Genomic DNA, 13,541 nt, shown 5'->3' with positions numbered 1-13,541 from the left:
TTGGTGTTTCTGCTAACAGTGTTTAGATCCAAATGCTGTCAACTTGGCATCTTGAATTATCATTTTTTTAAATTAAAAGCAGCTACCTTTAAAATAGTTTGGCTTTCTTCTCAACCTCCCTCCTTTTATTGTTTTATTGCATCTGATCTGTGAGCACACTATTTCTCAAGTGGTCGCTGATATTTATTATTTTTCAATAAACAATAGACATTAGGTGCAGGAGTAGGCCATTCGGCCCTTCGAGCCAGCACCGCCATTCAATGTGATCATGGCTGATCATTCTCAATCAGTACCCCGTTCCTGCTTTCTCCCCATACCCCCTGACTCCGCTATCCTTAAGAGCTCTATCTAGCTCTCTCTTGAATGTATTCAGAGAATTGGCCTCCACTGCCCTCTGACAGTCATCTTGGAATGTAACTCTGATTTCTAAGTAATAAAATAATTAATTATATTGGATAATCAAAAATGCAGATAGTCTTAGTCAAAGAGTGATACCGCGTGGAAACGGGTCCTTCGGCCCAACTTGTCCAGCTACTCGAGTCCCACGCCTGCATTTGGCCCATATCCCTCCAAACCTGTCCTGTCCATGTACCTGTCTAGCTGTTGGGATAGTCCCTCCCTCAACTACCTCTCCTGGCCACTTGTTCCATACCCCCAGCACCCTTTGTGTGAAATAGTTACCCCTCAGATTTCTATTGTCTTTTCCCCTTCACCTTAAACCTTCACGATTCACCTACTCTGGGCATGGGAAATGTAAAGTTTTTTTAAAAATATTGGAAATACTCCAATTGAAGACCCTTTGTCAAACTTGGGAAGGAGATGCAAAAGCTAAAGGGAGAGTGGGTGGAAAAGAGGATGTCTGTGATGAGGTAAAACTGAGATAACTATTGAAAAGTCAGACAGGTGGCCCGAGAGGGTGGGTTAGCTGATAAGGAATTAAATTAAGTCCTTGGCAAGGGATGACATAGGATCAAAAAATGTTGAATCATTGTGGGTCGAGTTGAGAAAATGCAAGGGTAAAAATATCCTGATGGGAGCTCTATACAGGCCTCCAAAGAGTAGCCAAGATATAGGGTACAAATTACATCAGGAGAAACAAATGGTATGTAAGAAAGATAATGTTATTGTGGTCATGGAGGATTTCATTATGCAGGTAGACTAGGAAAATCAGATTGGTATGGGATCCCAAGGGAAGGAATTTGTCGAGTGCCTACGAGATGGCTTCTTGGCGGCACAATGGCACTGCAATAGAATTGCTGCCTTATGGTGCCAGAGACCTGGGTTCGAGCCTGACCACAGGTGTTGTCTTCCCATGACCTGTACGGGTTTTCTCCCACACTCCAGACGTACAGGTTTGTAGGTTAATTGACTTGGTATAATTGTAATTTGTCCCTAGTGTATGTAGGCTAGTGTTAATGTGCGGGCATCGCTGGTTGGCATGGATTCGATGAGCTGAAGGGCCTGTTTCCGTGTTGTATCTCTAAACTAAATTAAAAAGCAGCTCGTGGTCAAGACTACGAGGGAAAAGGCAATTCTGACTTGGTATTGCGTAACAAACCGGATTTGATTAGCAAGCTCTAAGGAAAGGAACCCCAAGGATATAGTGGCCATAATATGATTAAAAAATTACGTGCAGTTTGAGAGGGAGAAGATGGAATCAGATGTGTTCATATTACTGTTGAGTAAAAGTAATTACAGAACCATGAGGGAGGAGCTGGCTAAAGTTGATTGGAAAGGGACACAAGCAGGAATGACAGTGGAGCAGCAGTGGCAGGAGTTTCTGGGAATAATTTAGAGGATACAGGATCTTTTCATCCCAAAGAGGAAGAAAGATGCTAAGGGGAGAATGAGGCAACCGTGCCTGACAAGGGAAGTCAAAGACAACATAAAACTAAAAGAGAAGGCATATAATATTGCAAAGATTAGTGGGAAGCTGGAGGATTGGGAAGCTTTTAAAAACTGACAGAAGGTAACTGAAAAGGCAATACTTGGAGAAAAGAAGAAACATGAAGGTAAGCTAGTCAATAATATAAACGAAGATAGCAAAATTTTCTTCAGATGTATAAAGAGTAAGAGGGGCATGAGTGGGCAGCGCACTGCTGGAATATGGTGCTGGAGAACTGAATAAGTTTTTTACATCAGTCTTCACAGTGAAAGACACTAGCAACCTGTCAGAATTTCAAAAGAGTCAGGGGACAGAAGTGAGTGAGTTGCTATTGCCAAGGAGAAGGTGGTAGTGAAGCTAAGGTCTGAAGTTGGATAATTCACCTGGACCAGATGAACTCCACCCCAGGATTCTGAAAGAAGTAGCTTTTGAGATTGTGGGTGATTAGTGGTGATCTTTCAAGAATTATTAGAGTCATGAATGGTTCTAGAGAACTGGAAAATTGCAAATGTTATTCTGCTGTTCAAGAAGGGAGGCAAGCAAAAGAGGGGAAACTATGAGGCGGTTAGCTTGACTTAACTGGTTGGTAAGGTTTTGGAGTCCACTATAAGAGATAAAATTTCCGACTATGTAGAAGCACATGACACAATTGGCTGAAGTCAGCATGGTTTTGTGAAGGGGAGATCTTGGCTGATGAATGTGTTGGAATTCTTTGAGGAAGTAAGTAGCAGGATAGACAGTGAACGTTGTTTACCTGGATTTATCAGAAGGCCTATGCACATGAGGCAGCTAAAGCTAATGAGAGCCCATGGTATTAGAGGGAAGATACTATCATGGATAGAAGGTTGGCCAAATGGCAGATGGCAAAGAGTGAGATTAACGGGGTCTTTTACGGTTGGCTGCCAATGACTAGTGGTGTTCCACTGGAATCAGTGCTGGGGCAGCATTTTTTCATGTTGTATGTCAATGATTTGGATGATGGAATTGGCTTTCTGGCCAAGATTGCGGGTGATACAAAGATAGGTGGAGGGGCAGGTAATATAGACAAACCAGGGACTCTGCAGAAGGACTTGGACAGGATGGGAGAGTGGCAAAGTGGCAGATGGAATACAGTGTTGTTAAAGTTCGATTCTAATAGACAGACAACAATACCATAAAGTGGTAAAACATTAGAGTCTTTATTACACCAGCGGGAGTGGGAGAGCTGCAACTAGTATGCTCGCATACTAGCAGCCACTCGAAGACCCCACTCCCTTACAGTGTTTCAGCAACCTTTTTATGCACCAAATACAATGGGTTTTTAGAAGTGATAACAGAACCAGACACCCCAGACAGATGGCCTTGCAAGAGGATGGGAGTTCAATGAATCATCACCCACTATCACTGGCCATTGTCCGAGGTTAACAATTGAGTATATTAACATAAACACATCTTCCTGGGGCTCAACCTTGTGGTAATTGTTAAGAGGCTCAAGTCTACTGGTGCTCTTCTGTATCCGTATCCTGTCCTTTGTAAGATTACAACACCCCTTCTGCAATCTCAAGCCAGCATCTACACAGAGGTAGACTTGCCGGCATCTGAGGTATGCATTTTAATTTAGTGACAGTTCATCTTCATGTAGCATTTGGTCACATACACCTTAACCCTTAAATCCCCTTTTCTCCTTTACAGTGTAGCAGAGTGGGCAGTCATGCATTTTGGTCATAGGAATAAAGGGATAGACAATTTTCTAAATGAGGATTTGGAAATCAGAGGTACAAAGTGTCTTAGGAGTGCTGGTGCAGGATTCCCAAAAGGTTACTTTTCAAGTTGAAACGGTCGTAAGGAAGGCAAATGCAATTTTAGCATATATTTGAGGGCTAGAATATTAAAACAGGGATGTAATGCTGAGGCTTTATACGGCATTGGTCAGACCACATTTGGAGCATTAATAATAATAATATATTCCTTTACTCGTCCCACATTTACAGTGTTACAGCAGCAAAGTGAATAGCAAGAGAGCAAGAGATTCATTATAAATAAAAGATACATAAATTGTCATCAGATTGTGTGTGTAAGTAGATTTGGGCAAAATATCTGAGGAAGGACCATCAGTTGCTGGAAAATTGGTGTTCAACCTGTACATTATTTTCTTCCTGAATGTGGATAGTGAGATTGTGGATTTATAATTGAAACGGCATGCAATTAATTTTTAATCATAATCATAATAGTACTTTATTAGCCAAGTATGTTTTGCAACGTACGAGGAATTTGATTTGATATACAGTCATACCAATAAAGAACAACAAGATACCCAAATACATTTTTAACATGAACATCCACCACATCGACTCCCCACATTCCTCACTGTGATGGAAAGCAAAAAAAGTCCAATCTCTTCCCTTTGTTCTCCCACGGTTGGGGCACTGGAACCTTCCATTGTCGGGGCGATCTTGGCTCCTGCAGCCAGCAGTCGGGCCCTCCGTGTTGGCGCGATCAAGCTACCACATCAGGGGGGATCTCAGCTCCCCCGCGCCAGGCGATCGGGGTCAGGGCTAATCGAATCTTCTGCGACTTTGGAGCTTCCCGACATTGGTCTCTACCCGAGACTGCGAGCTCCTCAATGGTGAAATCCGCATGCTGCGTCTAGCGTCAATCCCAGGTAAGGGATCGCAGGCTCCGATGGCAAGTACACGACCCCGCGGTGGGGCTCAAAGTCAGTCTCTAGCTAGGTTGCCAGCTCCCCGATGTTAGGCCGCAGAGCGACCAGAGATACGATCCGGAAAACAATCGCATCTCCGGCAAGGTGAGAGATTGAAAAGAGGTTTCCCCCACCCCCCCACTTAAAACAAACCAGAGAACATTAACACAAACTTTTAAAACACACTAAATATAACAAAAAAGACTAAAAGACAGACAGACTGTTGCCATCACTGATGGCGCCACCCGGTGGTATGTGAGAACCTTAGTGGGCATACTCTCTGCACCTGGGCCCTTGTTGTGCCAATGATTCTCTGCTGCACAATATTGCCCTCCAACAATGAAAAAAAATGTTGGCCATTACATAAATCTCAGGAGCTATCTCTTGGAAAGGTTGGATACAATCTTTGATCACAACTTCAAAATGCTGAAATCTCACGGTCTATCAGGTAGTTGGGGTCCTTAGCCTCTTGTGTGCTTCTGAGACCAGGCAGACTTACTGCAAGCATCTCAAGGCAACTGACAGACAGCATCAATATCTGTCTTTGGGGAAAAACCTTCAAATTTATCACAAGAATAAGCTGAAATATTGTTATTGTCTTCACCCAGACTGAAATCCTCAGTATTGAGGCCTTAATTGTTCTCATTTGGTTCCCTTGAGTAGTCACATGGGCTGCATGCTCAATGCAAGATTCCAGAAACAGGCAGTTTTCATATAACAGATTGGAATAGAGATGAGCAGAGCAAAAGAGTCAAGGATCATTGGGAAATTGCAGCAATTAATTGACTTGAAATGACAGGCATATTACCATTAACTGGAAAGGAACATTAAGGATGATATTGAGGTTCATGCATTGGAAGCAAGCCTCGCTGACAGGGCAAATGAAGTGCACCATCTCACAAACGAACCATCTCAAAGTCAAAGTCAAGTCAAAGTCAACTTTATTGTCAATTTTCAGTTAGTTTACACAGACAGAAAATCGAAATACCGTTTCCCACAATCCCGAGGAATAAAGTGCATTAAACTAAGTTAAAATTAAAAAGGCACAGCAAACAACAATCAATATAAAATATAGTCACTTCAATGAAAAAAAGATGAAGATGAATATATTACAATAAAAAATAATGAACAGTAGTGCAAAGCCTGTCCATAGCAGCGTTAAAAAAAGTGTCTGGTGCTGGATGTGCGTGTGTGTGGGGTGTTAAAGTCCAGGTCCAATGGGGGCAGGGGAGAGAGGAGGGAGGGAGGGGAGAGAGTTCAGCATCCTGACAGCCTGGTGGAAAAAACTGTTCTTTAGTCGGGTGGTGCTCGACCTCAGGCTGCGAAACCTTCTCCCTGAAGGCAGGAGGGTGAAGAGGCTGTTGGAGGGGTGGGAGGGGTCACCCACAATGCTCAATGCTTTGCGGGTGAGGCGGGTGGTGTAAAGGACCAGGAGTGTTGGGAGTGAGGCGCCAGTGATCCTCTCAGCAGTGTTCACTATGCGCTGCAGGGTCTTGCGGCTGGAGGCTGTGCAGCTTCCGAACCACACAGTGATGCAGCTGCTGAGGATGCTCTCAATGGCGCGTTGGTAAAAAGTGTACATGATGGGTGTGGGGGCTCCCGCTCTCTTCAGTTTGCGGAGGAAGTAGAGGCGCTGCTGGGCTTTCTGGCTGCCCGATCAGGGACATTCTGCATCAGACATGAAAGTCCTCAGTACTTGCAATTGGCCTCATCAGTTACCTTTGAATCCACATAATTAGAACTGAACTTACTCATTTGATCATGAGGGACTGGTCAAGAAGATTCTTTGAGCATTTGCTTTGATTTGTCTGATTATTGACGATGCTAATTTACTTTGCTGTGCCTTTCACTTTTACAAAGCAACATAATGCTTGCAGTGTGATGATCCAGCCAACATTACTCAATATTTACATTAACCATGAGAAGCATTCTTCCTATTTTAGAATATTCATGTGCAAGTCCTTCATTTTGTGCAAGGTGAAATGTTTAGACTGTGGTCTGTGATCAAATTTTAATGACTTGCCCAGCTATTTGAAGAGGGTTTTGTTCAATTTTTAATTTGTGTTTGAAGGAAGATTTATTAGTTTCTTTTCAGTTTCAAGATTTGTTTCTGATCTATTATAGATCTATTAAACGATGTTTAAGTTTTGACAAATCCTAGTTTGAGGATATTATTTCTTCCAGACTAAGTTTCAATGGATCCAGGATACAAGAATGGGCAATGATAGTGTGAGACTCGGGAGACTTTTGTAGAAATGTACACAAAATTCACTTCATTGGTCCTTTTAGAAAGAACAAATAAAATTATTTCATTTTGTATATTAAATGACAGCATATTAGTATGACTGCAGACTTGTGCTATCAGATATGTTGCTTCGTTCTCTCTCCCATCTGATTAGTGATAGACCCATTGCTGTGACTATCCTGTGGATGACAACAAAGTTCTCCAATGTCATGAACAACAAATATCTCCTGACAAAAACAATTAAAACTAGAGTAATATAAATTATCTTGGTGCCTGTGGAATAATTTTTTGCAAAGGATGGTTGTGTTTTGCAACCATATTTCAAGAAAGGTTCCACTACAAGTGTTATACATTATTGCCACTGGAAATGCATAAAGATCTGTTCTTTCTTTCAGACTTGCTGGGTTTTAAAACTTGCAAAGGTGAAAATCAGAACAAGCATCAGGATTAGGCAGCTAATAAACGTTGTGATATTTAATTCTTTGTGAAAATCCCGCTTTAAAGCAGTTAAGCCAGTTGTTTGTTTTTCTTGTTGATGTTGACCTTTTCAGTAATTGTTCTATCTGCCTCAATCAATCAACTTTTGAACATGGCTGGTTAATGTAAACTATATACTCTGGCTGTTTTTAAATGAAATTCCTACATAGTTAAAAGCTTTACAGAAACCTCCACCAAGCAGTTAGATATAAAATTCTTTCAAACCATGTTGCTGTTGTCTTTCATACTTTATGCACTGATATTTATCCTCTTTTAGTTATTTCTTCCTGTCATTTCAACTCTGTTAGTTTCTTTGTGTTTTGATAGTAAGTCATTGTATATGCCAATTGATTTGATGGAATACTTGAGGAAAATGTATCTTTCATAATTTAATCTGGTAGCATTAAATGTTATTCATTTTTATTGTGCTTGTTTGAGTTCAGAACTTGATCCTTCATTTCATTGCTGACATTTATACTTTTATGCTGTCTGTTTCCATTTCTGTGTATCTTCATACAAGTTTTAATATTTTGGAAATATTATAATAGAACGTTTTATAAAATTCATATTTAAAAATATAATTCCATCTTAATGAAACTCTGCAGATGCATGTGCCCCATACTGAAATATTGTTACTATATTTTTTGAAGTTGATAATTGCAGATCTTCGATTAAGTGCATTACATTGACATTTACATCCGAAAATTAAATTGATCATAACATTCTTTATTGAGTATGTCTGTTTTGTGAATTGAGTTCCTCGACTGTTGACTTTTTAATTTATCCCTCTTGTTCCTCAGGAAAGCCTAAAGAAACTTTAAGACGTCCAGAATGCATTAACCAGCCGGAACAAGGAATCCGGCGGCCAACTAGTGTTGCAAAAGGAAAAGGCAGCATACCAGAAACAAAGACTAGCTTGGGAAGAGAGTTGCTTACAGATTCCAAAGTACATGCACCAGTGGTTGGTCTACTTAAGGATGCTTCAGTTCGTAAACCTCTATCTGCTACAGTTAATAGGTAACTTGAAATGTGTAGGGAAGAACTGCAGATGATGGTTTAAATTGAAGGTAGACACAAAACGCTGGAGTAACTCAGGGGACAGGCAGCATCTCTAGAGAAAAGGAGTAGTTGACGTTTTAGGGCGAGACCCATCTTCAGACCGAAGAAGTGTTTCGACCCTAAACATCACAAATCCCTTTTCTCCATAGATGCTGTCTGACCCGCTGAGTTAATCTAACTTTTTGTGTCTATCTTCAGCTTCAGTTTGGTAGGCTATTTGCTGTGAAACTTAATAATGTTTTAAAAAGCATGAAAATAATAATAAAATTACCTCATGACTTTTGACTGAAGAAGTCTTTGGTCAAAATTTAAAATTATCTTGGATTTCCTGTTGTACATTTAACCTTTATTCTTTGCTGAGCTCCCTGATATAACCAAGGAACTAACATCCACATTCAGGTAGGTGGTTAGGGGAGGGACTCATTGTTTTCCTGATTTGCTATCTAGTGACCTTCAGGAAATGATTGCTTCAGTTTTCAATATAACCAGTATTTCTATTCTGGAATGCTGTCGTATTTTTTGAACTTATAACATTTGTTATTTATAGAAAATGTAGAGCAACTGAGTTTTTAAAAATCTCTGCATCAACATTAATTGGTTGCACTGGAAAAGTAGCAGAATATATTGAAGAGAAATATTAAAATGTTGATAGAATGAATAACAAAATCTGTAATGACCATTTGGTATAACAATCTATCAAGTCAGTTCTCCATGGGAAGTTGCTGTTTTCTCCTATTACTTAATACTTCAAGCATAATTAATTACTGCACAAGGTATTCTGTAGATCAACTAATCGTGGAAGGAAAATGAAAAAAGAGTTGGGTAGAGAAATGACTTTGAAATGTATAAACAATATGGATTAATATTTAGAGACTTTATCTGTCCCCAACTAAATTGCTTGAAGGGAGGGAGGTGGTGTGGAGATGACGTTTCTGGATTGTTCTTATGAGCATGTGAGAAGCCAAATTGGTGCTTGCAAAAAAAAAAAAATGCATTGGAACAGATAAGAGCAATAATGCAAATGAAACTTAAGTCATGATTATCATAACATAAGGCTCTACGTTGTGTTTGAGAAGTGATAAGTGGAAATGGGAGAGGATACATTTTGTGATAGGAGTTGAGGACGGTAAACTAAAAATAATTGAGCAAAATTGAACAGAATTGTCAGATATTTTAAAATGGTCTTAGGAATTTGGAATCGTTATAGCAACGGAATAATATTTTATTAGCAAAACATTTTGGATGTTAGAAAAATTAGGTTAAATTGAAATTAAAAAACAAATATACATGAAGCAAGAGAACAATAACCAAAAAGAATAGGAAAAGTGGAGAAAGAGCAAGAAAAATTATAATTAAAATGTTGAGTAAGAAAGAAAGATGAAAGCACGAAAATGACAAACGGAAACAATGCAATGGTCACTAACGGATAAGTATTAGGCAGTGAAATACAGAATGTTAAATAATGACTTACAGCATACGTAGAAAAGTACAGCACAATAACAAGCCCTTTGTCCCTCAATGTCTGCACCGAGCATGATGCTGGGTTAAACTAACCTCCTTTGCTTGCAAATCTTCCATTTGGCTCCATTCCTTGCTGATTCCTTTGCCTATTCAAAAGCCACTTTTGTATCTGTTTCCAACACTACCACTGGCTGCATTTTCCAGACACCCACCATTCTGCGTTTAAAAGAAAACTTTCCCCAATGCTCTTTTCAAGTTTGTCTCTGACCGTAAACCTATACCCTCTAGTCTTTGATATTTCCACCCTGGACTATATATTTATTAAGGAAACTAAAAAGGTTTGTATGACACTTGAAGATGTATGAAGACATTTAGGATTTGTGGGGGAGGGAAGCAGAAGCTAATTGATAAACCAAACAAATTGGAGGTTAAAATAATGACCTCCGATGGATTCTATGTCTGGTAAGAGGTGTAGATCTATTAAAGGCAGCAGTCAATGCTTATTAAAATTCATTACATAAGGGAAAATTGTATAACTAACATTGTAAAAGGGGATAGAAATAGCATCGGAAACACAGCAGATGTTGACATTCTGAAATGAATACAGAAAATTGTGAAAATGTTCAACAGCTCAGAGCATCAGTGGAGAGAGAAGATAACTTCCATTAGCACCATCATCCTGAGGAAAGTTACCAATATGAAATTTTAACTTCATTTTGCTCCTCACAGATGCTGCCTGACCTGCCAGGTAGAATTAGCACAAACCTCAAGATGTTGAGTCATAATTAACCACCCTTACTGATATTAACTTTAGGGCGGTATCATTGATAAGAGTTGTGCTGCGGCTTTGATAGATTTGGATTTTCATAAAACCTTTCATAGGCTCAATGGTAAACTTGTACTGATTCTAAAACAAAGTTTGGGCTTCAAGACAACTATCCAGACTGACATGAGGCAGGATATAGTAGTTTATACAGTGATGTTGGTGTGATTATTAAACACTTTACAGTGACTTGAATTCAATGATCAGAAGAATTTTAAAATTGGCAGTTGATAAAACTAATGTACAGGATGAGATTAATCCATTTGCAGAATGGGCTTGTGCTGGACAGTGTAACTTCAATGTTTGTATGTGATGGTATACTTGATAAGACTTGAGTTGACCAAATGCTATTTGGATAATAGTCTAAAAGGAATAGAAAAAAAAAAGATTTTTGGGATGTAAATTGAACTAAGTAATGGAAGTAAATGTGCCCATACCAAAATAACAGGGTTGTTTTCTAAATGAATGAAATTCGAAAGCAGAGAGATAATTTGAAAACCTGGAAACAAGCCTGTTTAGACCATAATTTGAGTATGAGACATGTTTATTGTCACCAAACTATGAAAAGTTAAAGCAAAAAAGATCTGTATTAGTGATTCTTAGAGATGATAGATGTACAGGTTTAGATTGAACAGGACACTTAACTGAAAGACTGATGGGCAGCCTCCTAGCAGTCCTTCATATCTTGTGAACACCTTTTTCTATTTGGCTTATTTGTTTTGCTTTGCATTCTCCCTCTGAAGAAAGAAACAAAAATAAAACTTGTATTATTCTATTTTAAACAGAATAGGTTCTCACCTTGTGTCAAATAATTGATCTCAAAAGGAAGTGACCACAAATAAACGTGTGGAAATTAGGGGAATCACCTTTGCCCAAACGATTAGTATGAATTTGGAGAATGGTTCCATGAAAATTGGTCAAGGCAAATAGTGTTTTTTTGAGGGGAGCATGGAGGAGTTTGAAGTCTATACGTCACTATTATGGTCTTTACTCTCTAGACTTTAACTTTAATTACTGGATTTAGGCAAACGGGAATAATTAATATCAACCATGACGAGATTTTTTACTTTTCCAGAACGATAGAACCAGAGTTCACAGGCTGCGTTTGAAGGTGGGTAAATTAAAAACTAATCAGCAGAATCAAGATTTAGTGAGTGAGTAGTCAATGTTTGAAGCTGCTTCTGTAGGGACGTTTTCTTTAAGAAAATGACGTTTTAGGAAACTGTATAATGGCACATTGTAATGTGCCTGGGAGGAGCAAGTGATTTTTGAACTTTGATTCTCAAAGTCATTGCCACTGCGATTTTTGTGAATAAAGCGATTTTCCTTATCGTGCATGCCTTTTGTAGATTGAAAGCAATTGCGTTAATTAGACACTAATTCCATTATTATTATTATCATTATTATTCTGCATCTACCAGGAAGGTAGATTATGCCCTAAATTAACCTTGGTTGCCTTGTCATTCAATTTTTCTATTGAGTATACAGTATATACGGTCTTGGACAGTGTAAGGAATCATGTGATGTCATCCTTCTGATCCAAATGAAAGTTATTCAATAACCATTTTTGTCCTTTTATTAAGATGACATGTAAGCCTATTGTGCATGTGTGTTCTCCAAACTAAGCTTTTCCTATTGAGTGAAAAAGTGAGAGTAATGTTCTACGCAAGATGACAAAATTTACATATCCACTTATTTGACACATAAACAGAAATCAGGGCCTTGGAACCTGCTGAGCCATTAATTACAATAATGGCTGATGATTCAAATTCTATACTCTGCTCCTGCTGTCTCCCTGTATCTCTTGATCATTTCAGCCCTGAGAACCATATCTAAGTCCTCCTTGAGTGCATTTAATGATTTTATTTCAACTGCTTTGTATGCTGGAAAGTTCAACGAGTTCACCACTCTGGGTGAAGTAATATCTCCTAATTGTGCCCCTATTTGGCTTATTCCTTGCCCTTAGACAGTAATGTGGTTTCTGGATTCACATACCATTGAAAACATCATTCCTCCATCTAGGCTGCCTAGTTTGTTCAAAAACTTTCTCTTCCCCCTCCACACCCCCCTTCCTTCCGAATTGTAGAGAATACATGACTACTTCACCAATCTCTTTGTACATCAGTCTGGTGGGCCTTTACTGCATTCCTCACAGTAAATGCATTCTTCGTTTGGTAATGAGATCAAAACTGAACACAAATCATGGTGTGATTTTACTCGGGTCATGTATAATCGCAGCAAGAAGGTCCTGCTCTTGTACTCAATCTCTGTCATGAAGATTAGTCACATTTTTTACTTTTCTTTCTGCACTTGCCTGCTTACTTTCAGTTATAAAGGCACCCAGCACTGATCCCTGCAATATCCCATAAGTCACAGCCTGCCGCTTGGAAAAAGACCTACTATTTACCTAACTTTGTTTCCTGACAGTTAACCAGTTCTGTGTCAATATCTTACACCCAATAATCATATGTGCTTTAATGTTACACACCAAGTTCACAAGGGAGGCCTTTTCAAAAGCTTTGAAGTCCAAATACAATACACTGATTTTGCAAGTAAAACAAAAAAAATCTAATGGACTACTTGAGCATGATTTTCCTTTCCTATATTCATATCGACTTTGCTTGGTCCTTTTAAATAATGGAGTTACAAATATAAACACTAATTCAATGGAACTGTTTCAGAACCTATGGAATTTTAGAAAATGATCACCAAGACATTGAATGTTTCCATGCCATTTCCTTAGAACATGCATGTACATTCAGGACTTGGAGATTTATTAGCCTTCAGAAGTTATAGAAGCAGATACAGTTAGAAGTTAAGTCATTTGGATTGACATAGGGACAAACATCGATTTAAAAAAAAACCATTTGGCACTGTCTGTTCCAAAGCCTTTCTGGGTTATTTGTCCCCT

The 13,541-nt window shown here is 39.0% G+C and overlaps 1 protein-coding gene across 4 annotated transcripts in view; it reads left to right on the top strand.

Annotated features, from left to right (window-relative positions):
* LOC144591957 (tudor domain-containing protein 7-like) overlaps positions 1-13,541 on the top strand; it is a 131,957-nt gene that overhangs the window by 17,135 nt on the left and 101,281 nt on the right. For all 4 annotated transcript variants that reach the window (XM_078396025.1, XM_078396022.1, XM_078396023.1 and 1 more), the window contains exon 4: positions 8,088-8,304. In XM_078396025.1, coding sequence (XP_078252151.1) covers positions 8,088-8,304 — 217 coding nt within the window. The remainder of the gene's footprint in view (positions 1-8,087; positions 8,305-13,541) is intronic.

This window comes from Rhinoraja longicauda, chromosome 3, assembly GCF_053455715.1.
Source record: "Rhinoraja longicauda isolate Sanriku21f chromosome 3, sRhiLon1.1, whole genome shotgun sequence".
Taxonomy (NCBI): Eukaryota; Metazoa; Chordata; class Chondrichthyes; order Rajiformes; family Arhynchobatidae; genus Rhinoraja; species Rhinoraja longicauda.
This window is presented reverse-complemented; position numbering and strand designations above follow the sequence as displayed.